The 19,435-nt window shown below is 40.4% G+C and overlaps 2 protein-coding genes across 9 annotated transcripts in view; both read right to left on the bottom strand.

Moving 5' to 3' along the window:
- The window catches only part of RAD51B (RAD51 paralog B), a 352,771-nt gene extending 341,552 nt beyond the window's left edge, over positions 1-11,219 (bottom strand). Inside the window, exon 1 of the mRNA XM_070938226.1 lies at positions 11,133-11,219. Within this exon, the coding sequence (XP_070794327.1) occupies positions 11,133-11,158 (26 nt within the window). The 5' untranslated portion in view covers positions 11,159-11,219. The remainder of the gene's footprint in view (positions 1-11,132) is intronic.
- Positions 7,449-19,435, bottom strand: part of TMEM229B (transmembrane protein 229B) — a 48,109-nt gene continuing 36,122 nt past the window's right edge. For 5 of the 8 annotated variants that reach the window (XM_070938239.1, XM_070938275.1, XM_070938257.1 and 2 more), the window contains one exon: positions 7,449-11,231. In XM_070938239.1, the coding sequence (XP_070794340.1) occupies positions 10,701-11,231 (531 nt within the window). In that variant the 3' untranslated portion in view covers positions 7,449-10,700. The remainder of the gene's footprint in view (positions 11,232-19,435) is intronic. The other 3 variants (XR_011600055.1, XR_011600059.1, XR_011600056.1) reach the window with 3 other exon arrangements.

Here is a 19,435-nt window from a genome sequence, read left to right as displayed (position 1 = left end):
ACAGGGAGCAAGCAGTTTTAGAATTCTACCATTGCAACAAAATGGGATTTTTGCTGGCCTTGCAACAGTACAAATAAATTATCAACAAGGCATTTATCTCCACGAAGGAACAAACTACTGGAGGTGTCCTTGACAGAAAGTACATGCTCTACTCAGCAGATGGCAAGTGAAAGAAGAACCCAGGCCAACACTGCTTCCATCCCCTTGTCCCAAGAAGCATATTTAGAGCATACAGGTTGTCCTTGACTTATGAGCCACTTAGTGACGATTTAAATTTATGATAATGGACCCCCAAATGGGAATTTACAATCCAGTTTCTAAGTTCTGATGTCTGCCTGTTTTCCCAGCGGTCACAGGATCACATTTTGGGCACTTGGCAATGAGTCTATACTTATGACCAATTGCAGTCTCCACGCAGTCACGATTTACAATGTTTTGCCAGAAACCAGATTTTAGTTCCTGTTCTAGCAAAAACCACCCTAAGGCGAACAATGGGTTTGCTTAACAGCCATGATGTTCCTTTAACAACCATGGCATTCACTTAATGGCCACCACATTCACTTAACAACTGCCATAATTACTTAATTGCTGCAAAAAAGGTCGTAAAGTCGGACCTGTTCACATAGTGACCTACTTTATGACTGTCACAGTCACAGCCAAAATTGTGAGCTCAAGCAGGTTGAGAACTCCTTACAAGACATCAGAGGGCCTTCATTCATAAGATAAAGAATGATCTCCCTCATCAGCCACCCTTGAGCAAAGGGTTGGAGTAGAAAACCTCCAAGGTCCCTTCCAATTCTGTTATTCTGTTAATCTCATAAGAGTTGTGATGGGTAAGATTTCTGGCTCATTTTATCCAGTATTCTGTTTCCCAAATAGCCAAAATCCCTTCCTGCTGTGATTCCCCCAATGTGTAAAGTTATAAAGCTATTTAGTTTAGGTATAATAGTACATATAATAATTATTTTGTCAATAATGCTAATTCCATTTTTTTAAGCTTAATAAAGTTTAAAAAGCTAAAGTTTAAAAAAACTAGAGAAATTCTAATTCTAAAAACTCTAACTCTTTGTCACTGTCTCATGGTCATCCTGGTTTTGTTGGCCCTGCTATTGAAATCCTTGAATTTCCCATGAATATATCGGTTCATCTTTCTGGAGTCCTCTGTATGAAATCTGCTCTTTGGAAAATTCCACAATTTATCTCTACACTGTCTAAAGATTTTGCATTTATCTAGCTTGATTCCTCTGTTGTTCAGCTTGTGTGAATGACCTCTGTTCTACTGGTAAGAGGAAGGGGAAAAATGCTTCCCTATTGATTTTCTCCATAGCTTACATAACTTTATATACCTCCATTGTAGAATTTCTTTATTCATCATTGTTTAATGTTTATATAACAGCTTGGAGTTGTTCCAACCTCTTCCTCATTTTGATTACCTTTCCTGCCCTTTTTCCAGAAATGTAGTTTTTGAAAGGTGTGATGAGCAGAAAAACAATGAACAAAAAGCCTTCCCCTTTCTTTCCATGTTACTTATTCACTTTATGACAGAGCATGTCAAGCCTTCTTTTTAAAAAGATCCATCAACATAGACAGTGCTATTTAAATAAATACAAATGTACATGTTATTGTCTAGCATTCCAATTACCAAGTATTCAGATAGCAGTGATTACAGATAAGTTTGATCATTTAAGAACAAATATTTTGATTGCATTCAAGGTTAATATGGTTTTAACTTTACTTTTCTGGATGTCCACTGTCTTGTCAAACATCTTCATGCCAAGGCTTGATATGGATCTCCCAGGAAGTTTTTACAAACTTGTTAATGTCATTGCCGGTCTAGAATTCTCTGTCTTGTTCTGCTCTTCATGGCCTAGATTTGCTGAACCAAACTCTGGTCATAACATCACAATCTTCATGGACTCATGTTCTGAAGAATGTCTTCACACACATACAATTGTCACTGCATTTGTTTAAATTCAAACCAAAATCCTGAATATCAAAATCTCAATTTTAAAACAGACAAAATTCTATTTAATTTTGTTTTCACTCCTTGGAATAATGGCAGCATCTTTTTGCCAAAAAATCTTTAATATGAACAATGTGTTTGGTCAAGCAGAATGGGTTTACGTTATTCTTCTGTCTTCCACTGTATCCAATAGCCAAAGTCTATAGGCCACAATAAATAATATTTATTGAATGTGATGTAATTTGTGGATATAAAATAGATTTTTCATATTTACACTTGAGTCTATACATGTTATCATAAACATAATTTAATTTCTATCTACAAATGATGCAGTGTTTTATTTTGGGTTGCCTTTCTACTGATTATTCTTCTGATAATTAATCTTTATGGTTTCACCCAGTGGTGAAATCCAAATTTTTTTTTACTACTGGTTCTGTGGGCGTGGCTTGGTGGGTGTGGTGTGGCTTGGTGGGCATGGCAGGGGAAGGATACTGCAAAATCTCCATTCCCACCCCACTCCAGGGGAAGGATACTACAAATTCCCCATTCCCTCCCCACTCCTGGGAGAAGGATATTGTAAAATCTCCATTCCCACCCCACTATGGGGCTACACAGAAGTGGTATTTGCCAGTTCTCCGAACTGCTCAAAATTTCCACTACCGGTTCTCTAGAACCTGTCAGAACCTGCTGGATTTCACCTCTGGTTGCACCCTATGCTCAATAAATCCAAAATTCTTCATAAAGTGATAAGGTCCAGGTTTTTTATATGTAATTTAAAGCTACACTTACATCTTTAGACTATATTGATTCTTGTATTGGAATATTAAGAAACCTATGGATATTAAACCCAAATGTGTTTACAAACCCCCAAAACTAATCCCATTTTAAAACTCCATCATAAGATGGAGAGCCAGCCCTTTTAAAATATTTAAACATGACAAAGAACACACCTAGTCCTCCATTTGCAACCTGCCATTTAATGATCTTTCATATCTTTCATCTAACAGAGCAGATGTTTTATGGCCTCTGGCTCTTGTAAATGATTGCCCTCCCCCACCCCCACAGTTACATAACTGCATTTCTGGCACTTGGCAACCTGTTCGTATTTATGCCAAATCCCCTGCAATTATTTGACCGCCATTTGCAATCTGGAGTTTGACCCCGACGGGACTCACAAGGTTGACTCAGCCTTCCATCCTTCCAAGATTGGTAAAATGAGAACTGAGATTGTTGGGGGAAATATGCAAATAATGCTTCAACATTGTAAACTGCCTAGAGTAGGGGTGTCAAACTCAAGGTCCATGGGGTGCTTAGATCTGGCCCGCGGGGCCACCCTGGAAACAGCGAAGGACTGGCCCGCAGTGTCTCTGCCAGTGAAAACGGACCTCGGGAGGGCTACGTGCATTTCACTTGAGTTCCTTTTTCATTGGCAGAGGGTTACAGGAGGCCATTGCAGTTGAAAACGGAGCTTGGGGGCACTCCCAAGCTCTGTTTTCGCTGGCAGAGGGTTGCAGGAGGCTGTCACAGCCGAAACGGAGCTCAGGAGCCCATTTTCGCTGGCAGAGTGCTCGGGCTGCCACAGGCACCTTGATACAAGTGGTCAAGCTGGCCATGCCCACCATGGCCATGCCCACCCCGGACCCCCCAAAAACACAAGCCAGATGTGGACCTCAATGAAATCAAATTTGAGACCCCTGGCCTAGAGAGTGCTGTGAAGTGGCATGAGGGCATAGCCTAAATGCTATTGCTATCATAAAAAAGAAAATATAAGCAATCCATATTTTTCATGGCAATAATCTTAGTGATGGTATTGATATACCTACTTGCTCGCAATTTTAAACAGACGTTTACCTGAATGTTTCAAATGGCGATTATATTACTACTTATTGCTGTCGCACGTATTGGGATACAAAACTCCCGAAGGCCATTAGAATTGCCATTAGAAGGCAATCAAAATCTATAGGTAATCCTCGACTTACAATAGTTCATTTAGTGACCGCTCAAAGTTACAATGGCACTGAAAAAAGTGACTTATGACCATTTTTCACACTTATGACTGCTGTAGCATCCCCATAGTCACGTGATCAAAATTCAGATGTCTGACAACTGACTCATATTTATGACAGTCGTAGTGTTCCAGTGTCATGAGATCACCTTTAGCGACCTTCTGACAAGCAAAGTCAATGGGAAAGCCAGATTCACTTAGTAACCATGTTACTAACTTAACAACTGCAGTGATTCACTTAACAACTGTGGCAAGAAAGGTTGCAAAATGGGACAAAATTGGCTTAACAAATGTCTCACTTAGCAACATAAATTTTGGGCTCAATGGTGGTCATAAGTCAGGGACCACCTGTACAAGAAAAATATTTCTGCTTTCCCCTGTCCTAGTGCAGGGGTCTCCAATCTTGGCAACTTTAAGCCTGGCGGACTTCAACTCTGCAAAGCTGGCTGGGGAATTCTGGGAGTTAAAGTCTGCCAGGCTTAAAGTTGCCAAGGTTGGAGACCCCTGCTCTTGTGGTCATTTTTGGGGTTAATGAAGATAGTTGCAGAGCAGACCAAAAAAAGCAGAGTTTTGACTGCTGTAGTTGCCATATTGACTTTTTTTTTTACCATTTTCTACAATAGAGGGCTGTGACCGCAGTAGGTTGAAGACAAAAGGGAAAGAGCTATTTTGGGTCACTGAGGCAAGGAGAGTCTCATAGGAGCCCAATCTCCATTGCCGTGGCCACAGTGAGAAAGAAGTGGTCAAGTGACCCTCATCTTTTCTTTCTCCATAGCCCGGTTATGCCAGATGCTTAATTTTTTTCATCCGTATAGAACCCGTTGGGAAGGCCTACCTTGGGCCTCCAGAGCTTTCTATATTAGCCTGGAACTAATTGTCATATTCTTGACAATTCTTGACAAGCGCATGAAAATCAGACACTGAAGAGATAGTCATGTGTGGCAGTAATTAATATTTTAACAGAATTTTAAATTGTATACTTATATTTAAAATGTACTAAGTCTGAGACAACCACATGGACTGATAAGATCTGGTCAATCTCACACATTCTGAGGGACCCATGGTAGCACAAAATATGAATGCAACCTTGACAGTTGATGTATGATAAAAGTGTCAGATAATCCATGTATTTATAGCTTGAGAGTATTCTCCAACTTCACCTGTCTGGGCAATAGGCTTCTTGAAATTGTGCTATGTCTCTCTGTTGCTTTTGAGAAAGACTATAGAAATGTTCTCTTCTTCCTCCGAATGTGGTCGTATTTTTTTATGTCCAAAGGCATCAGTCTTTGGTGAATTTCAGAAACCTTTTGAATCCTTATTCCAACATCCAGACCTTCAGTTTTGTGAATGGATTTTAAAAAATATTTTATTAATCTTTTGAAATATTAAAATGTTTGCAATTATTCTATATAATTTGGTGTTAATTATGCTTTATCAAAAATGTTTATACCATTTTGAGATGTTTTTGACATGGGCAGCTCCTTGCAAATGGATAAAGCAAATAAGTACTAACTGTATTTTAGACTAAATGCATTCTTAATACCATTATGCTTGGCTGGCATTCTTTTTTTTTAAGGTATGGAGGAAGTTTGATTATTCCGCAATGTTCCAAACAGGTCAGCAGAGTGAAAGCAAATTTTAAAATATTTTATTCTAGTGAAATATAAGATGGTTCATTTTGTACATTTTGACAACTGAGAGAGCAAAATGCTTGTTGTTTTATTTGATTTGTGTTAATATATCTTCTGTTGACTTCTGTTAACTTCTCTGCATATTAGGAAGCATTCTGAAAAGAAAACTTCTGAAGAAGGTCTGAATCAGTAGTGGGTTTCTACTGGTTCGCACTGGTTCGGGCAAACCGGTAGCAGTAATTTGGCCTGGGTTGGTAGTGACCACTAGCTGGCCACGCCCCCGAACTGGTAGCCCAGTCACTTGCCCCGCCCACTCACCCAATTGCCAGGAAGTGTCTGCCAAACAGGCGGCAGCTGGGAGGCTTCTCGCAGTCACATTGAAAAAGAAAAAGCCTCCCAGCTTTGTGGCTGCGGTGGCTGGCCACAGGCTGCCAAAAACTACCAGAGGTCACCGAAAAAGCCGCTGTTGTTGCCGCCCTGTTCTTCACGCTGGCCACGCATGCACATCCCATTGCTTGCGGTGTCAGTCCAAGCACGACACTTTTTCTTTTTCAATGCGAGCCTCCGCCTCTTTGCCAGATGCTTCCCGGCAGCAGGGGCTGGCTGGAGGCCACCGAAAACTACCGGAGGTCAGCTTGCCTTCCGGACTCTGGACCAGCCACTGCAGGAGGAAGCAGCCTGAAGAAAGAAGCAGGGGGGGAGGAAGCGGGGCTAGGGCCAGGGCCGCTGAAGGAGGGGAAATGGGGCGACGCATGCGACTGGCGAAGGGAGGACGGGGCAGCATGCAGGAGGCAGACTTTGATAGATTAGGCCATGCCTGGGCAGAAAATTAGATAGATAGAAATTCGAAAAAATGTCCTACATTTTTCTGTGGGTGTGGCTAGGTGGGGTGGTCATGTGACTGAGTGGCCGTGGTCATGAGTGATGTCAAGTTGGCGATCTCCAATCACATGACCACCAAGCCACACCCACCAAGCAAGCCACACCCACAGAACCGGTAGTAAAAAAAATTGAAACCCACCACAGGTCTGAATCATCTTCATGCTGATATATTCAGAAAAAAACTTTCCCTATTTACAGTAAAAGTTATCTAAACGAAAAGTTAACTAAAAGTTAAGTCATGCTGGAACAACAAAATGTCTCCAAAATAGAATATCTCTAATTCAGAGCTACAGTATAAGAAGCTCCTGAAATCTTGGGTGGATCAAAAATTGTACTTTTTAATGTGATCAATGGGAAAGTTATTAAATTCAAGTTGCCATAGTCACTGTGTTCAAATATTTTAACTTAATTTTAATTAAATATAAATCTAATCTACCAACCAGATTCACTTTTTTCAAATACAGCATCTGGAACATCTGTCAGAGACTCACTGTGAGCTTTAGATTAGGAAAGACTCTCGGATTATGACATGGTAGAAGCATTTTTCACACTGCTAGAAGCCCCCCTTGAGCTTGGGTCCAGGCCCAATACATTTTAGACAAAATGTGCCTTTTTTATATGGTGCCCAATGCCAAACTAAAACAAGATGATGGAGCTTTTGTGTTTATTCCAGTTTTTTTAGAGCCTTCCGTGCTGACCAGGAATTTATAGGAGTTAAATTCAGGACATCTGAATGAAGCTCATTTGAGAAGATTGATCTGACAGGACGGGAGGAGGACAAGATAGCTGTCTAACAAAATATGGATACTAAATATCCAAGACTGTTGGGTTCTCTATCCTTTTAAAAGATGAATTGCTTTTGAATTTGGGGTGTGCGTAAGAAAGTTCATCACCTATAGACATTCTCTGTCCATCTCAATTTTTCAGCGTTTAAATCACAAGCCATTTTATAAGTGACAGAGGGAAAAACGAACAAACCACAAGTTTTTTTTATTGCTGGTGAATTTAAACAGGCAATTTTAATTTTGGAGGAGGATACACATACAAGCAAAAATTTAAGTGAGTTATTTCATTATTATGCATTTCAGATGCCAGTGCATCCTCCACTGCCTTTTGGCGACTATTATCAATAATATAATAATTCAGTAATAAAACATCAGTAATTTGGTTCTTTTCCCACCACCCTCGCATCTATTTGAATTGAGGAAAAAAAAGAAAAGAAGCATAAATAGAATAAAAGTGAAAAATCTCTGGCTGACACTAAATTGATTTCCTCCAGACCAGAAATGAGATTTGCACAGTCTGGCTAATAGGATAACCTGGAGAGAATTTGGCATTGAATGAAAGGAAATTTACCCAATCAATGAATTATCTGATGGATGTTGAATATTCCCTGACCTGGTACCTCCAGACATGCTGCCTGGGGATTTGTCCAATGCATCTCAAACACACCAGGTTCAAGAATATTTCTGCACCAACAATATTAATAATTATAGCTCAGCCTAGTTTCTGGCATACAGATTTTCTGTGTTTGTGCATGGATACACTTGTGCACAAAGAAAATGACATCAAGTAAGTTTTAGAAGGTGCTGATGTAACAGAGGAAAATGCAACACGTTTGCAGAATGTCAAAATTATTGACCCACTATGAAACATCAGGTCATTTAGAATCAAATTATAGTCTCCAATCCCTAAAGAATACGGAATTGTATTACAGCATTGTCAAATGCAGGGAAATGGTATTACCAGCACAAAAATCCAACTCCTTTGTAGTCAGTAATTTTACCATCTTTAACCTTCATTTAGTGCACTTGTAATGCAAGAGTCAGACACGATGAATGGATAACATCATCCTCATCAACTTACTAACCCCTGTAGCATGATTTCATGGAGTTCAAGTGAACCAAGAATACATATCTTCAAGTAATGGCAAGACTGAAGGTCTTACCAAGGCGTCACAGATGATGGTTACCAGAAAGTGCAAATGTAGCCCATTTCCTGAAATATGATTTACTCCTCCATCTTATTTTTTAGTATAGATCATCATATATATATCATATATAGCCATCATTGCAGGGCTAATAACAGAGGTTTCTCCTCTTCATGGTCCCTCTTTTTCCTGAAACATAGTTTGGATCAGAAGCTATTAAAAATTAAAAAAAGCAAGAATTATAAGAAGGTGTATATAAATTACAAAGTTTAATCCTGTTAAATGTGTCAGGAGAATAAATACAAATATAAAGACCTGGGAATACTTCCACTGCTAATATTCCTGCTCATCCACTACCAGCAATGGATATCAGGTCTGTGGGGAAATGTAAAGAAATAAAATAATCACACTCTGAAAATGCCAATCAAGTTAATATTACCTTCATTCTTAATCAGGACCACACAACTTTTACTCAGAGTAGCAGTTTCCCCATTTTGTTGCTCCTAGAACAGAACTCAACTTTTCCAAATCTATTGCAATCAGACGGGTTATGAGTAGAAATCCCAGAGTTCCCTGGCAGTGGAAACTGGGGGCAGAGAGTTCTTCAAACGGTGGTCCTAACCTATCAGGCAAGGAGATGCTCAATACAATAACTGCCAGGTAGTTAAAAATTAACAGTTGTTTACCAAATAACAAGACAGTCTTATTTCAAATAAAAGAAGTGTTGCCACCACAAAAGTACAAGCCCATTCCATTGCTGGTGCAATTCCGTCTCAGTGCATTCCATTCTATGCAAATGATATCTGGACTTCTTTCTGGTCCAAGAAGCCCAGTGATAGCATATCTTCTTCTTAAAGCTATTGGATGTATAGTTCAAGTGACTCCCTTCCCTTTTTTCATTTCTCTTTCATTCTATGAACCTAAAGATCAGATTCTTTTGATGGCTGCTGAAAGAATCCGTTCTTGTTCGTTGCCATTTCGTCTTTAACCGCCCCTGCCTACCACCTATTTCTCTTGGGACATTCACTTTGGTCCCAGAATTCAGAATATCTGCAGCCCTTTTGTGTTATTTTTCCACTCACTTGGACCATCTTGAAGGCTGATCCTTCAAAGTTCCTCCCCAGCCAACAGTGAGATACCATCAACAGTTGCTCATAAATAGCTTTATGAAGAGATACTGCCGCACTGCTAATTCTGCCATTTGTACATTGAGAACACCAGCGCTGAGAAGATCAATACAAAAAAGATTGACCACAGGCCTTTCAAGAGTCTGTCCTGCAGGATTCCAACTCCCAATGAATCCAGGCATCAAACAAAGATTTCAATATGATGTCAGTAGTCCATATTTATAGGCCCTTGGATTTCTGAGACTAGAAAATTCCCCACGGAGGAAGCCAGAGAATATTTGGATGTGTAAACAGTCACAATGAAAGTTAGCAAGAATCAGCTCTGAAGGAGCCCTCCTGTTGAGTTCCACCAGAAAGTGTGAAGAGGAGGAGGAGGTAGGGATGACTTTTAGCCATTTTTCTCCTACTTTTGCCTACATATCTATAATGCAGGTTGTACAGCAATGATTGACTTTATCCAGCAAAATAGTTTTTTATTTAAAAAATAGATACATGAGAGTGGGAAACAAACTCTCTAGTGAGCATCAGAATGGATGATTCAAAAAGTAATATTTTTATAGAAATTCAGCAGGATGTCCAGCACCATAATACTATACACTGTGGTGCAACTTAAAAAAGCCTTAAGGAAAGCACACAACAGGGCAAGTTCTATCTCCATAGTAGTCTGCCATTTTGTTGGGCTTTTTTAATAGGAACTGATTTTTCCTTGACTCTGCAGCATCTCAGGTCCCATGGGAGGTATTGGTTGCAAGCAAGCACCTGAATGGAATATAAGCCAATCACTAAGTCAACCGGGGAGATCTGTGCCTATCTACTAATGTTATTTGAACAATTTGAGCCAGCCTTTTGTTTTTTTCTAACCCAGATATAATAAAGTACTGATCACAGACTGTTTTCTGAGTAAGTTATAAGTCAAACTATCTAGTCAACAGGTAGTTGACAATGATACTTGCAGTTTTTTTAAAAAAAAGAAACCAAGAGAGAGAAAGAGAATAAAATTCATAGAAAACCTACTGATTCCACTTTTTCATGCACACCTCCAAAACAAGGAGGTTTGTTTATCATAAAGGAAACAGGGGTTTTGCTGTTGAGGCCATCATCCCATGTCTCTAATGAAGGGGCAGGAGAGATTGCTTAGTCTTAGTGTAGTCTAAAGTACAATTCAGTTAGTTTTCACATGACCATTGGCCAAGGTTGCAACAGATGTGGGTACACCTGGTTCAGCATTCTCATCAAAACGCAAACGCAGGGTGTTCCTGATGACTAGCTGTTCCATAATAAATGCTGCACAGAACCATGGGATGGCATACTCCAGGGTTATGAGGCCCATGAAGTTCAAGTCAAACTGCGAATAGTCCCATGGGCAGGCATTAAACTGGCGCAGAATGAAGCCAGTTGTGAACTCCCAAAGATACGTCCATAGGGTGTAAATCAGGCAGCGCACTAGTATGTTACACTTATCCTTCAGGTACAGATACATCTTTTCTACAATGAGGATGGATGTCCCATAGATGAAGAGTGCCCATACACTGGTGACACCTGGGAACTTCCAGTTGAAGTTGACCACAAACTCCCAAGCAGCTGTGAACATCACCTCGCAGAAGTAGCCATGAATGGCATATAGGTACCAACGAGAGAAAGCAGTCAAAGGTTCTGCAGCTGCCATCCTTCCACACAGTCCCCAGCAGGAACTCTGCAAGGAAATATACACACACAGAGAGAAAGTCATTAATCTTACCAAAGCCAGATCTTGATGTATACAATATGTATCATTGCAATAGGTAGCCAAAATGTATCCAGAGTCTAAAACTGCTGGATAAAGTATAGAATAAAAATTGGAGGCAACCAGCAACAATTAGAAAATGGGAGAAGTACCTGCTTTGGGTTTAAATTTAGAAATGAACTGCACTTGAGGTTTAAAAACTCAAAAGGACTTCTGAGTAGTCACTACAGGTACCGGTGCCTCCCTAGTAGGTAGACAACCCTAGAAAAATGTATGTTTTAAGTTAAGGAAGCACTAACACTCACACATGCCTGCTCCAGTTCCATAGCCAAATGTTTAATTTACATTTAGAACCAAAATATAATTGAATGCATTGCCAGTCTGTATGCAGTTCAGAGACTTTTATCCTCTGTGCAGGATACAGAATAACAGTGTTTGGGCTCATACAACACATAAGCCAAAACCAAACAAGCCATTTTAAGGTTTAGCATATTGATTAATCAGACTGCTTAGCCAAGAGATTTGTACAGCTTTAATCCAAATAGAAAGCTTAATGGAGGACTGGAAATGAAAGAAAGACAGGTGAAATACCAAAGAATAGAAAAGTAGTGAAAATGACATAAGTATCATACATGTTTTAAACTGTAAGAGAAGGCAACAAAAAATAATGGGTCAGCACAGATATATAATTTGGCTAGATAAATGAGGTCCATTTTTGCTCATCCTTTGCCCTTAAATACTCCTATTTCCTCTCTCATTTTTCAAATTCTTATTCCAATGCAATGTTTAAATTGATTTAATATCAAAAATGAGGAAGAATTTGCAGCAAATGACACCGAAAAAACAAAACATAGTACAGGTAGGCCTCGACATACAACCACAACTGAGCCTGACATGTCTGTTGCTAAGTGAGACATTTGTTAAGTGACCTTTGCTCCATTTTACAACCTTCCTTGACACAGTTGTTAAGTGAATCACTGCAGATGTTAAGTTAGAAACCCAGTTGTTAAGTGAATCTGGCTTCCCCACTGATTTTGCTTGTCAGAAGGTCGCTAAAGGTGCTCACATGACCCCAGGACACCGCAACCTTCATAAATATGAGTCAGTTGACACGCATCTAAATTTCAGTCATGTGACCATGGGGATGCTGCAACAGTTGTTAAGTGTGAAAAGTCATTAAGTCACTTTTTTCAGTACCATTGTATCTTTGAATGGTTATTAAACGAACTGTTGTAAGTCGAGGACTACCTGTAAACACTTGGCTTAAGTGATACTGTCTGCCTTGTAGATGGCCTGGTGGAAACATAGAATTTCAATGATAAAATGGATTTCAAGCAATTTCGATCAAATTAAATCCCTCCCATCTATGCCTATGTTCATCAGCCACTATCCTCAACGTCAGCCCACAATCATATGCACATATATAGATTCAGTGCAAAGATTCATTTCAGGTCAAATATACTTTGTCCTGAGCATGTTCTTGCTCAAATCAAGATTTGTATTAACTCCAAAATAAAAATATTTAGAGAATCCTTCAGTAACACCGAAATACATGGTGCTCTGCTATTGATGGAGCAATGGAGATAATCAGAGGGCTGGAAGCTAGGACACAAAGAACGATTTCAGGAATTGTGCATGTCTAGTCTAATGAAGAGAAGGACTGGGGGTAACATGATAGCAGCCTTCCAATGTTTGAGGGGCTGTCACAGAGAAGAGGAGGTCAACCTGTTCTCCAAAGCACCTGAGGACGGAGTGGGAAGTAATGGATGGAGACTAATCAGGGAGAGAAGCAATCTAGAACTAAGGAGAAATTTCCTGACGTAAGAAGAGTGGAGGCTTGCCTCCAGAAGCTGTGGGTGCTCCATCACTGGAGGCTTTTAAGAAGGGGTTAGACAACCATTTGTCTGAAATGGGATAGGGATTCCTGCTTGAGCAAGGTTGGACTAGAAGACCTCCAAGCAGTGGTGAAATCTGAACCGGTTTACTACTGGTTCGCTGGCTGCGTATGCGCAGTGCGCACCACGCACCAAATACGAGATACGCACGCGTAGTGCACGCCAAAAGGAGGCATGCGGTAAGTAGAACAGTGCGCGAGGTGGGGTGATCAGCTGTGGCACGCAAACTTTTTTTACCTTTTAAAAGCATTTGTTTCACAACCTCTTCAGCCTTTTAAAAATACTTTTACAAGGCTCTGACGATCCCAGCTGAGTTGCCTGATCATCAGAGGCTTTTTTTTTCTTTTAAAAGCATTTTCAGAGCCTTTTAAAAACATTTTTTTTACAACCTCTTCAACCGAAGAGGTTGTAGAAAAAATGCTTTTAAAAGTAAAAAAAAAAAGCCTCTGATGATCACACGGCTCAGCTGGGCATGAGGGGGCAGGGATTTTTGCTACCGGTTCTCCAAACCACTCACCACCATCACTACCGGATCGGGTGATCTGGTCCGAACCGGGAGCATTTCACTCCTGCCTCCAAGGTTCCTTCCAATTCTGTTATTCTGTTCTATTCTGATGGTTGAAGTGGCAGTGTCTGTAACTGTTGATGCCAACAAGGAAAAGGAAGCATATGGGGGTAGAAGACATTCTACACAGTATAGTGAAAAATGCCATATTGTCAATGGCAGCTGGGGTGGTCTTCCTCGTTCCAACCCAGCCCTCTAGCTACTGCATCAAACCAACTAACTCCATCTGTGGAAGCCAAGCACTATCCCACCATCAATGACCCGCTGTGGCTTTTCATCAGGCTACAGAGCAGAGAGAGAGAGAGAGAGCTAGGAGGCAAGGCCATAGCATCAACATTGCTGAGGGACCAATGTTGTGGGCTTCTCCTCTACCTGGACTTTTTCCATCCCAGTGGCTTTATTAGGATTTTGTAGCAATTGCTGGGTCCAGGTTTACTGTTTTCTACCTCTCTCGCACTTCTTTTTTCTTTTTTTTTTCCATCTCTCAGATTACAAATTTCAGAGTGAGGATTTTTTTTTAATTCATTCTGGAAAACCACTCGGAAAGCTTTTACAGCAAAGAACAGGGCTGAAATGTTTTGCCCAAATAGACTTGTGTTTTATGTCAGACACTTCTGTGAGAGAAAACAGGGTTTCCATCCCCCAGGGAAACCTGTCCTTCCAGGAAGATGAGACATAGCAGGGCTGGCTGCTGGGAAGAAAGAAGACAAACGGAGCCAGGAAGACAAGCTTAATGACCTGCTGAATCAAAATATTCACTTTTGTATTTATTTTTGTCAGTTGTGCTAGGACCTCTTCATTTTACATCAGGGGAAGAACATTTGTTACATCTATGGGGCATGCTTACATAGAAAGGCAATGATAGTACCTACTTGGTATCAAAGGGTTCTCCATGTCAGATTAAGACAATGCTGTTGACATTCTGCCTTTGCCTGTTCTATAGTAGTAATAAAAAACAAAAAATCAACCCCCACAAAGAGACATTTTCAGGCCAGAAATACAACTTTAGGCCTCCTGAATATGGCACATTATCCCCTGCTCCCTAGGCTGGATCTTACTCAGCCTTTTTAAGTCTTGTGAAGTTGTCATTGATGAAGTCATAAAAGAATTTTGCTGACTTGGGAATAAAATAAAGAGCATATTTAAAAAGTAAGAGTGCAGGAGGCGGTGTTTATATCTTCATGCCCAGCTGTGTCAAAAGGTATAAGTTCTTGGTGACTTTTATGACATTCAGGACAAGCCACGGCATGTTGCTCTACACCAGTAAGATTCTTTTTTTCCTCTGTTCCAGAGGTGGTTTCAGCAGGTTCTGACCAGTTCTGGAGAACTGGTAGCAGAAATTTTGAGTAGTTCGGAGAACTGTTTTTAATGTTTGTATTGTATGTTTTTATCTGGCTGTACACCGCCCTGAGTCCCTCGGGAGAAGGTGCAGTATATAAATTCAAAATAAAATAAAAAATAAAATAAATAAATAAACTGGTAATTACCACCTCTGACTAGCCCCACTCCCATCTACTCTCTGCCTCCCAAGTCCCAGCTGATCGGGAGGAAATGGGGATTTTGCAGTAACCTTCTCCTGGAGTGGGGAGGGAATGGAGATTTTACAGTATACTTCCCCTGGAGTGGGGTGGGAATGGAGATTTTACAGTATCCTTCCCCTGGAGTGGGGAGGGGATGGAGATTTTACAGTATCCTTCCCCTGGAGTGGGGTGGGAATGGAGATTTTGCAGTATCCTTCCCCTGCCATGCCCACCAAGCCACACCCACCAAGCTATGCCACGCCCAAGCCACACCCATAGAACCGGTAGTAAAAAAAAAAATTGAAACCCACAACTGCTCTGTTCAACAGGCAGCTGCACACATTTTGCAAAACTCTTCTTAAAAATATGCATGTTCAGCTGTACATGTGTATTATGTGTATAATACAAAAAAACAAAAACAAAATATGAACCAAAATAGAGATGGGAAAAATACCAAAGGCTATGCTAATTGGAATTATGGGATTAGGTAGCCCAACACATCTAGAGAGTTCCATGTGAAAGAAGGATGTTATAGAATATGTTCAAAATGTTTTTCTACTTATCAAAACTCCACAGCAATATGTAGTTTAAAACAAGATTACCGTAATAGAATAACATCTCTGAAGCAAAATTAAAAAGGCATGGAACCTTCTTTGTAACTAGTGTTAAAGCAAGACTAATGCCATAAACAGCACAGCAAAATATTGCTGATTCTATTGCCTATTAAACATTCAGTCAATTGGTGCCAACCCAACCTCTTGCACAAGGCTTTCCACCTAGCACCTGCTACAAAAGTGAGGCAGAAGTAACCATGTCCCACAGGCAAATCAACTTATACTTTTTGTGTGATGGGATATATCACCGGTCCTTTGATGAAGAATGCAAATTGCTGAGGGAGGCACTTTATGTCCTAACTATATATATAAGAGCCATCTGGATGTAGTAGTTAAGATACCGAGCTAGAAACTGGGAGACCGTGAATTCTAGTCCCATCCTAGGCACTAAGCCAGCTGAGTGACCTTGACCCTGTCACACTCTCTCAGTCCTAGGAAGCAAATAGTGGCCAGCCACTTAGGAAATCTTGCCAAGAAAATGGCAGGAGTACTCCAGGCAGTTACCAGGAGTCAGCAATGACTCAAAGGCATAAAAAGAAAAAAAAAACCCACTCAGTATCTCTGTGTGTGTGTGTGCGTGTGTGCGCACGCGCGCCTGTTAAAGTAATCTAAGTAAGAGTCATGGTGGCGCAGTGGTTAGAACGCAGTACTGCAGGCTACTTATGCTGACTGCCAGCTGCCTGCAATTTGGCATTGAATCTCACCAGGCTCAAGGTTGACTCAGCTTTCCATCCTTCCAAGGTTGGTAAAATGAGGACCCAAATTGTAGGAGGCAATATGCTGACTCTGTAAACCTCTTAGAAAGGGCTGTAAAAGCACTGTGAAGCTGTATATAAGTCGAAGTGCTATTGCTATCGCTATTACTAATTAATGTACAAATCACTATGGCTGGATCCATTGCTTTAAGGGAAAGGACACAACTGGAGTATTAGCCATTTGGTCCTCCAAAAACAGAACTTGCAGAAACAATATCTTGATGCACCCAGTAAGTCTAAACCTCATTCAGTAGTGACCTATTCATATTAATAAACTCCTTTCTCATTCTCCTGCCAACAGAGCACCTGATTAAGCAAATACTACATTTTAATATATGTACAAAGACAAATATAAATTCATATTTGACCCAGAAACTATGAGATCCCAAGCTACTTCATATCTGAAGGTAATCTGAGATGCAAAATCTCCCAATGAAATTAATTGGAGGAAATTCAATGTTCAGTTCTGGGTCCAGCTTCGCTAGTTCAGGCAGGGGGACTGCTAGGGAAAGAATCGATAGTACATCAAAGGAATCTAACTATTCTATCACCAAATTCAAATTTGTTTTAAGTTTGTAAATGAGTTAAATTTATCAATGCAACTCAACTAGTTTACCAACAGGATTTGTTCTGCTCTGGTAGTAGGAAACTCGGAATAGTATAAACACAAGAGAATGTGTATGTAGATTTATCTGTACACCAAGTTAACCTTTCTCTTTAATTAGGATGCTTTTCTGCTCATTAGGGTTCTCCTCTCTAGTAGCGTCTTGCATCGCCTTTACCTTCCCCCCCACCCCATTCAATCATGCCTGAGAGACTGCCTGAAAAAAATCCTTGCAGGTTTCTTGACAAGGTTCTTCATAGAGGTGAGAGAAAGTGACTCTCCCAAGGTTCAGTTGGCTACATGCCTAAGGTGGGACTAGAACTCACTGTCTCCTGGTTTCTAGCCCAATTCCTTAATCACTACACAAACTGGCTAGTCATCTTCAAATCTTCCATTTCTCAGTGAAATAGCAATAGCAATAGCACTTAGACTTATATACCGCTTCATAGTGGTTTACAGCCCTCTCTAAGCAGTTTGCAGAGTCAGCATATTTCCCCCAACAACCTGGGTCCTCATATTACCGACCTCGGAAGGATGGAAGGCTGAGTCAACCTTGAGCCTAGTGAGATTCGATCTGCCAAACTGCTGGCAGCCGGTGATCAGCAGAAGTAGCCTGCAGTACTGCATTCTAACCACTGCACCACTGTGAAGTAAGTCAAGAAACAATCTTCTCCATTCTTGGTCCCATCCCAGCCCCCTCTCCACACTTTAAATAAGTAACCAGGCCACTAGGTACTGCTTGCTTTGACTGAGGTCACTGCCCTTTTTTATTAGCACTTCCTGGAGATCATTTGGGCATGCCAAGATCCTACCTGGCCTACCGTCTCCTTTCCCTTATCTCACATTTCTAACCCACCTAGAAAAGGCTGAGTGTTGAACATGTGGATGGGCAGAAGGCAACCTCTCATCTTTTATCAACTTCAGATTGAAGATTAGAGGATTTTCTCTCTTTAGAGAGACTTACTGAATGCTTGGCAAAGAAAAATAGGTCATTTCTGTGGGAGAAATGTTGCTTTCTATCCCTTTTTACTTTAAAAAAGATCTACCTGGGGATGGGTTTCAGGGACAGGCTTTCTTGTCGGGGATAGGCATGGCTGGCGAGGGAATTCTAGGCGTTGAAGCACACATATCTTCAAACTGCCAAGATTTAGAAATGCTAGTTTATTGATATAGCTGCAAGGGTAGGAGGGAAGCAGGGGGGGGAGTCAGATTTAGATGGGCCACAGAGTGATAGAGGAAAAGCTGTAGAGTTCTTAGAATATATCTAGAGTGCTTCTCTAACAATAAGAATTGTTTGGATGTCTATTTGAGCCATTACTCTGCTTGCAAGAATACTTAGTTCATAGCTGTGCCTTCGATGGAGTTTCTAAGGGAGATGGCCTGATAGCTCCCTCCCTGAAACACTTTTCCTAGATAACTTCTGGCCTGCTGTGAAATAGGGAGAAGACTCTGGCTTTTGCCTAAGCGGAATCTCCCAGCTCTGTTTTATGACTTTTTCCATCTAGTCTAACAAAGGCACATAGCACAAAAGAAAAAAAAGAAAGAAACCTTTTTTCCTTACTGTCTGTAAAATGAGATTTGGACAAGAGTGACATATAATTATCACTTTCCACAAATCATTTGCAGTATTGTCATTCAGCTTACATGATATAATTAAGATGCAATCCAGACCCCACATAAATCGTAGCATGCAACTCCCCTAGCAGTTTAATACAGCTATGCACTAGATATTAGTGCATAGGTTTCTAATCAATTTGAAACTGACCCAATAACTCTGCTTTATTTGAACTGTAAAGATCAAGTTTGAGAAAACCTAGTGAGCTGTTTCCAGTTTGGAGTTTATTTTAAATTAGGACCTTTAAAGTAATATCTACAGACCTCAGTAGGTCCACAGACTTTTCCCTTTTCCACATTCCTTGTCCCATAACCGTTTTTCCCCCCAAGACCATTTCTTTTTCTTTTTAAAGAAGAACAAAGTTGCAATGTATAAGCATTCTCATTATTTCAAAGAATGCCCAATATGTATTTTACAGACATTGTTGGAAAATAAAAAATGGTGGATAGCATCAATCCACCATTTTGTTTGGGAAGGTTTGTCCCCTTCAAAACTAAGTTGAGAATACAAAAATCATCTTGGAGTTGATGAGACATGTGATGAGTTGTATCCTCACCAATTTGCCTTCTGGTAAATGAGCAGGTTTTCTGATTGCCTAATTTTTCT

The sequence above is a fragment of the Pituophis catenifer genome, unplaced genomic scaffold (assembly GCF_029215685.1).
Source record: "Pituophis catenifer annectens isolate HBS135680 unplaced genomic scaffold, rPitCat1.0.hap2 SCAF_1, whole genome shotgun sequence".
Taxonomy (NCBI): domain Eukaryota; kingdom Metazoa; phylum Chordata; class Lepidosauria; order Squamata; family Colubridae; genus Pituophis; species Pituophis catenifer.
Note: the sequence above shows the minus strand (reverse complement) of the source record. Positions and strands in the feature narration are given on the sequence as shown.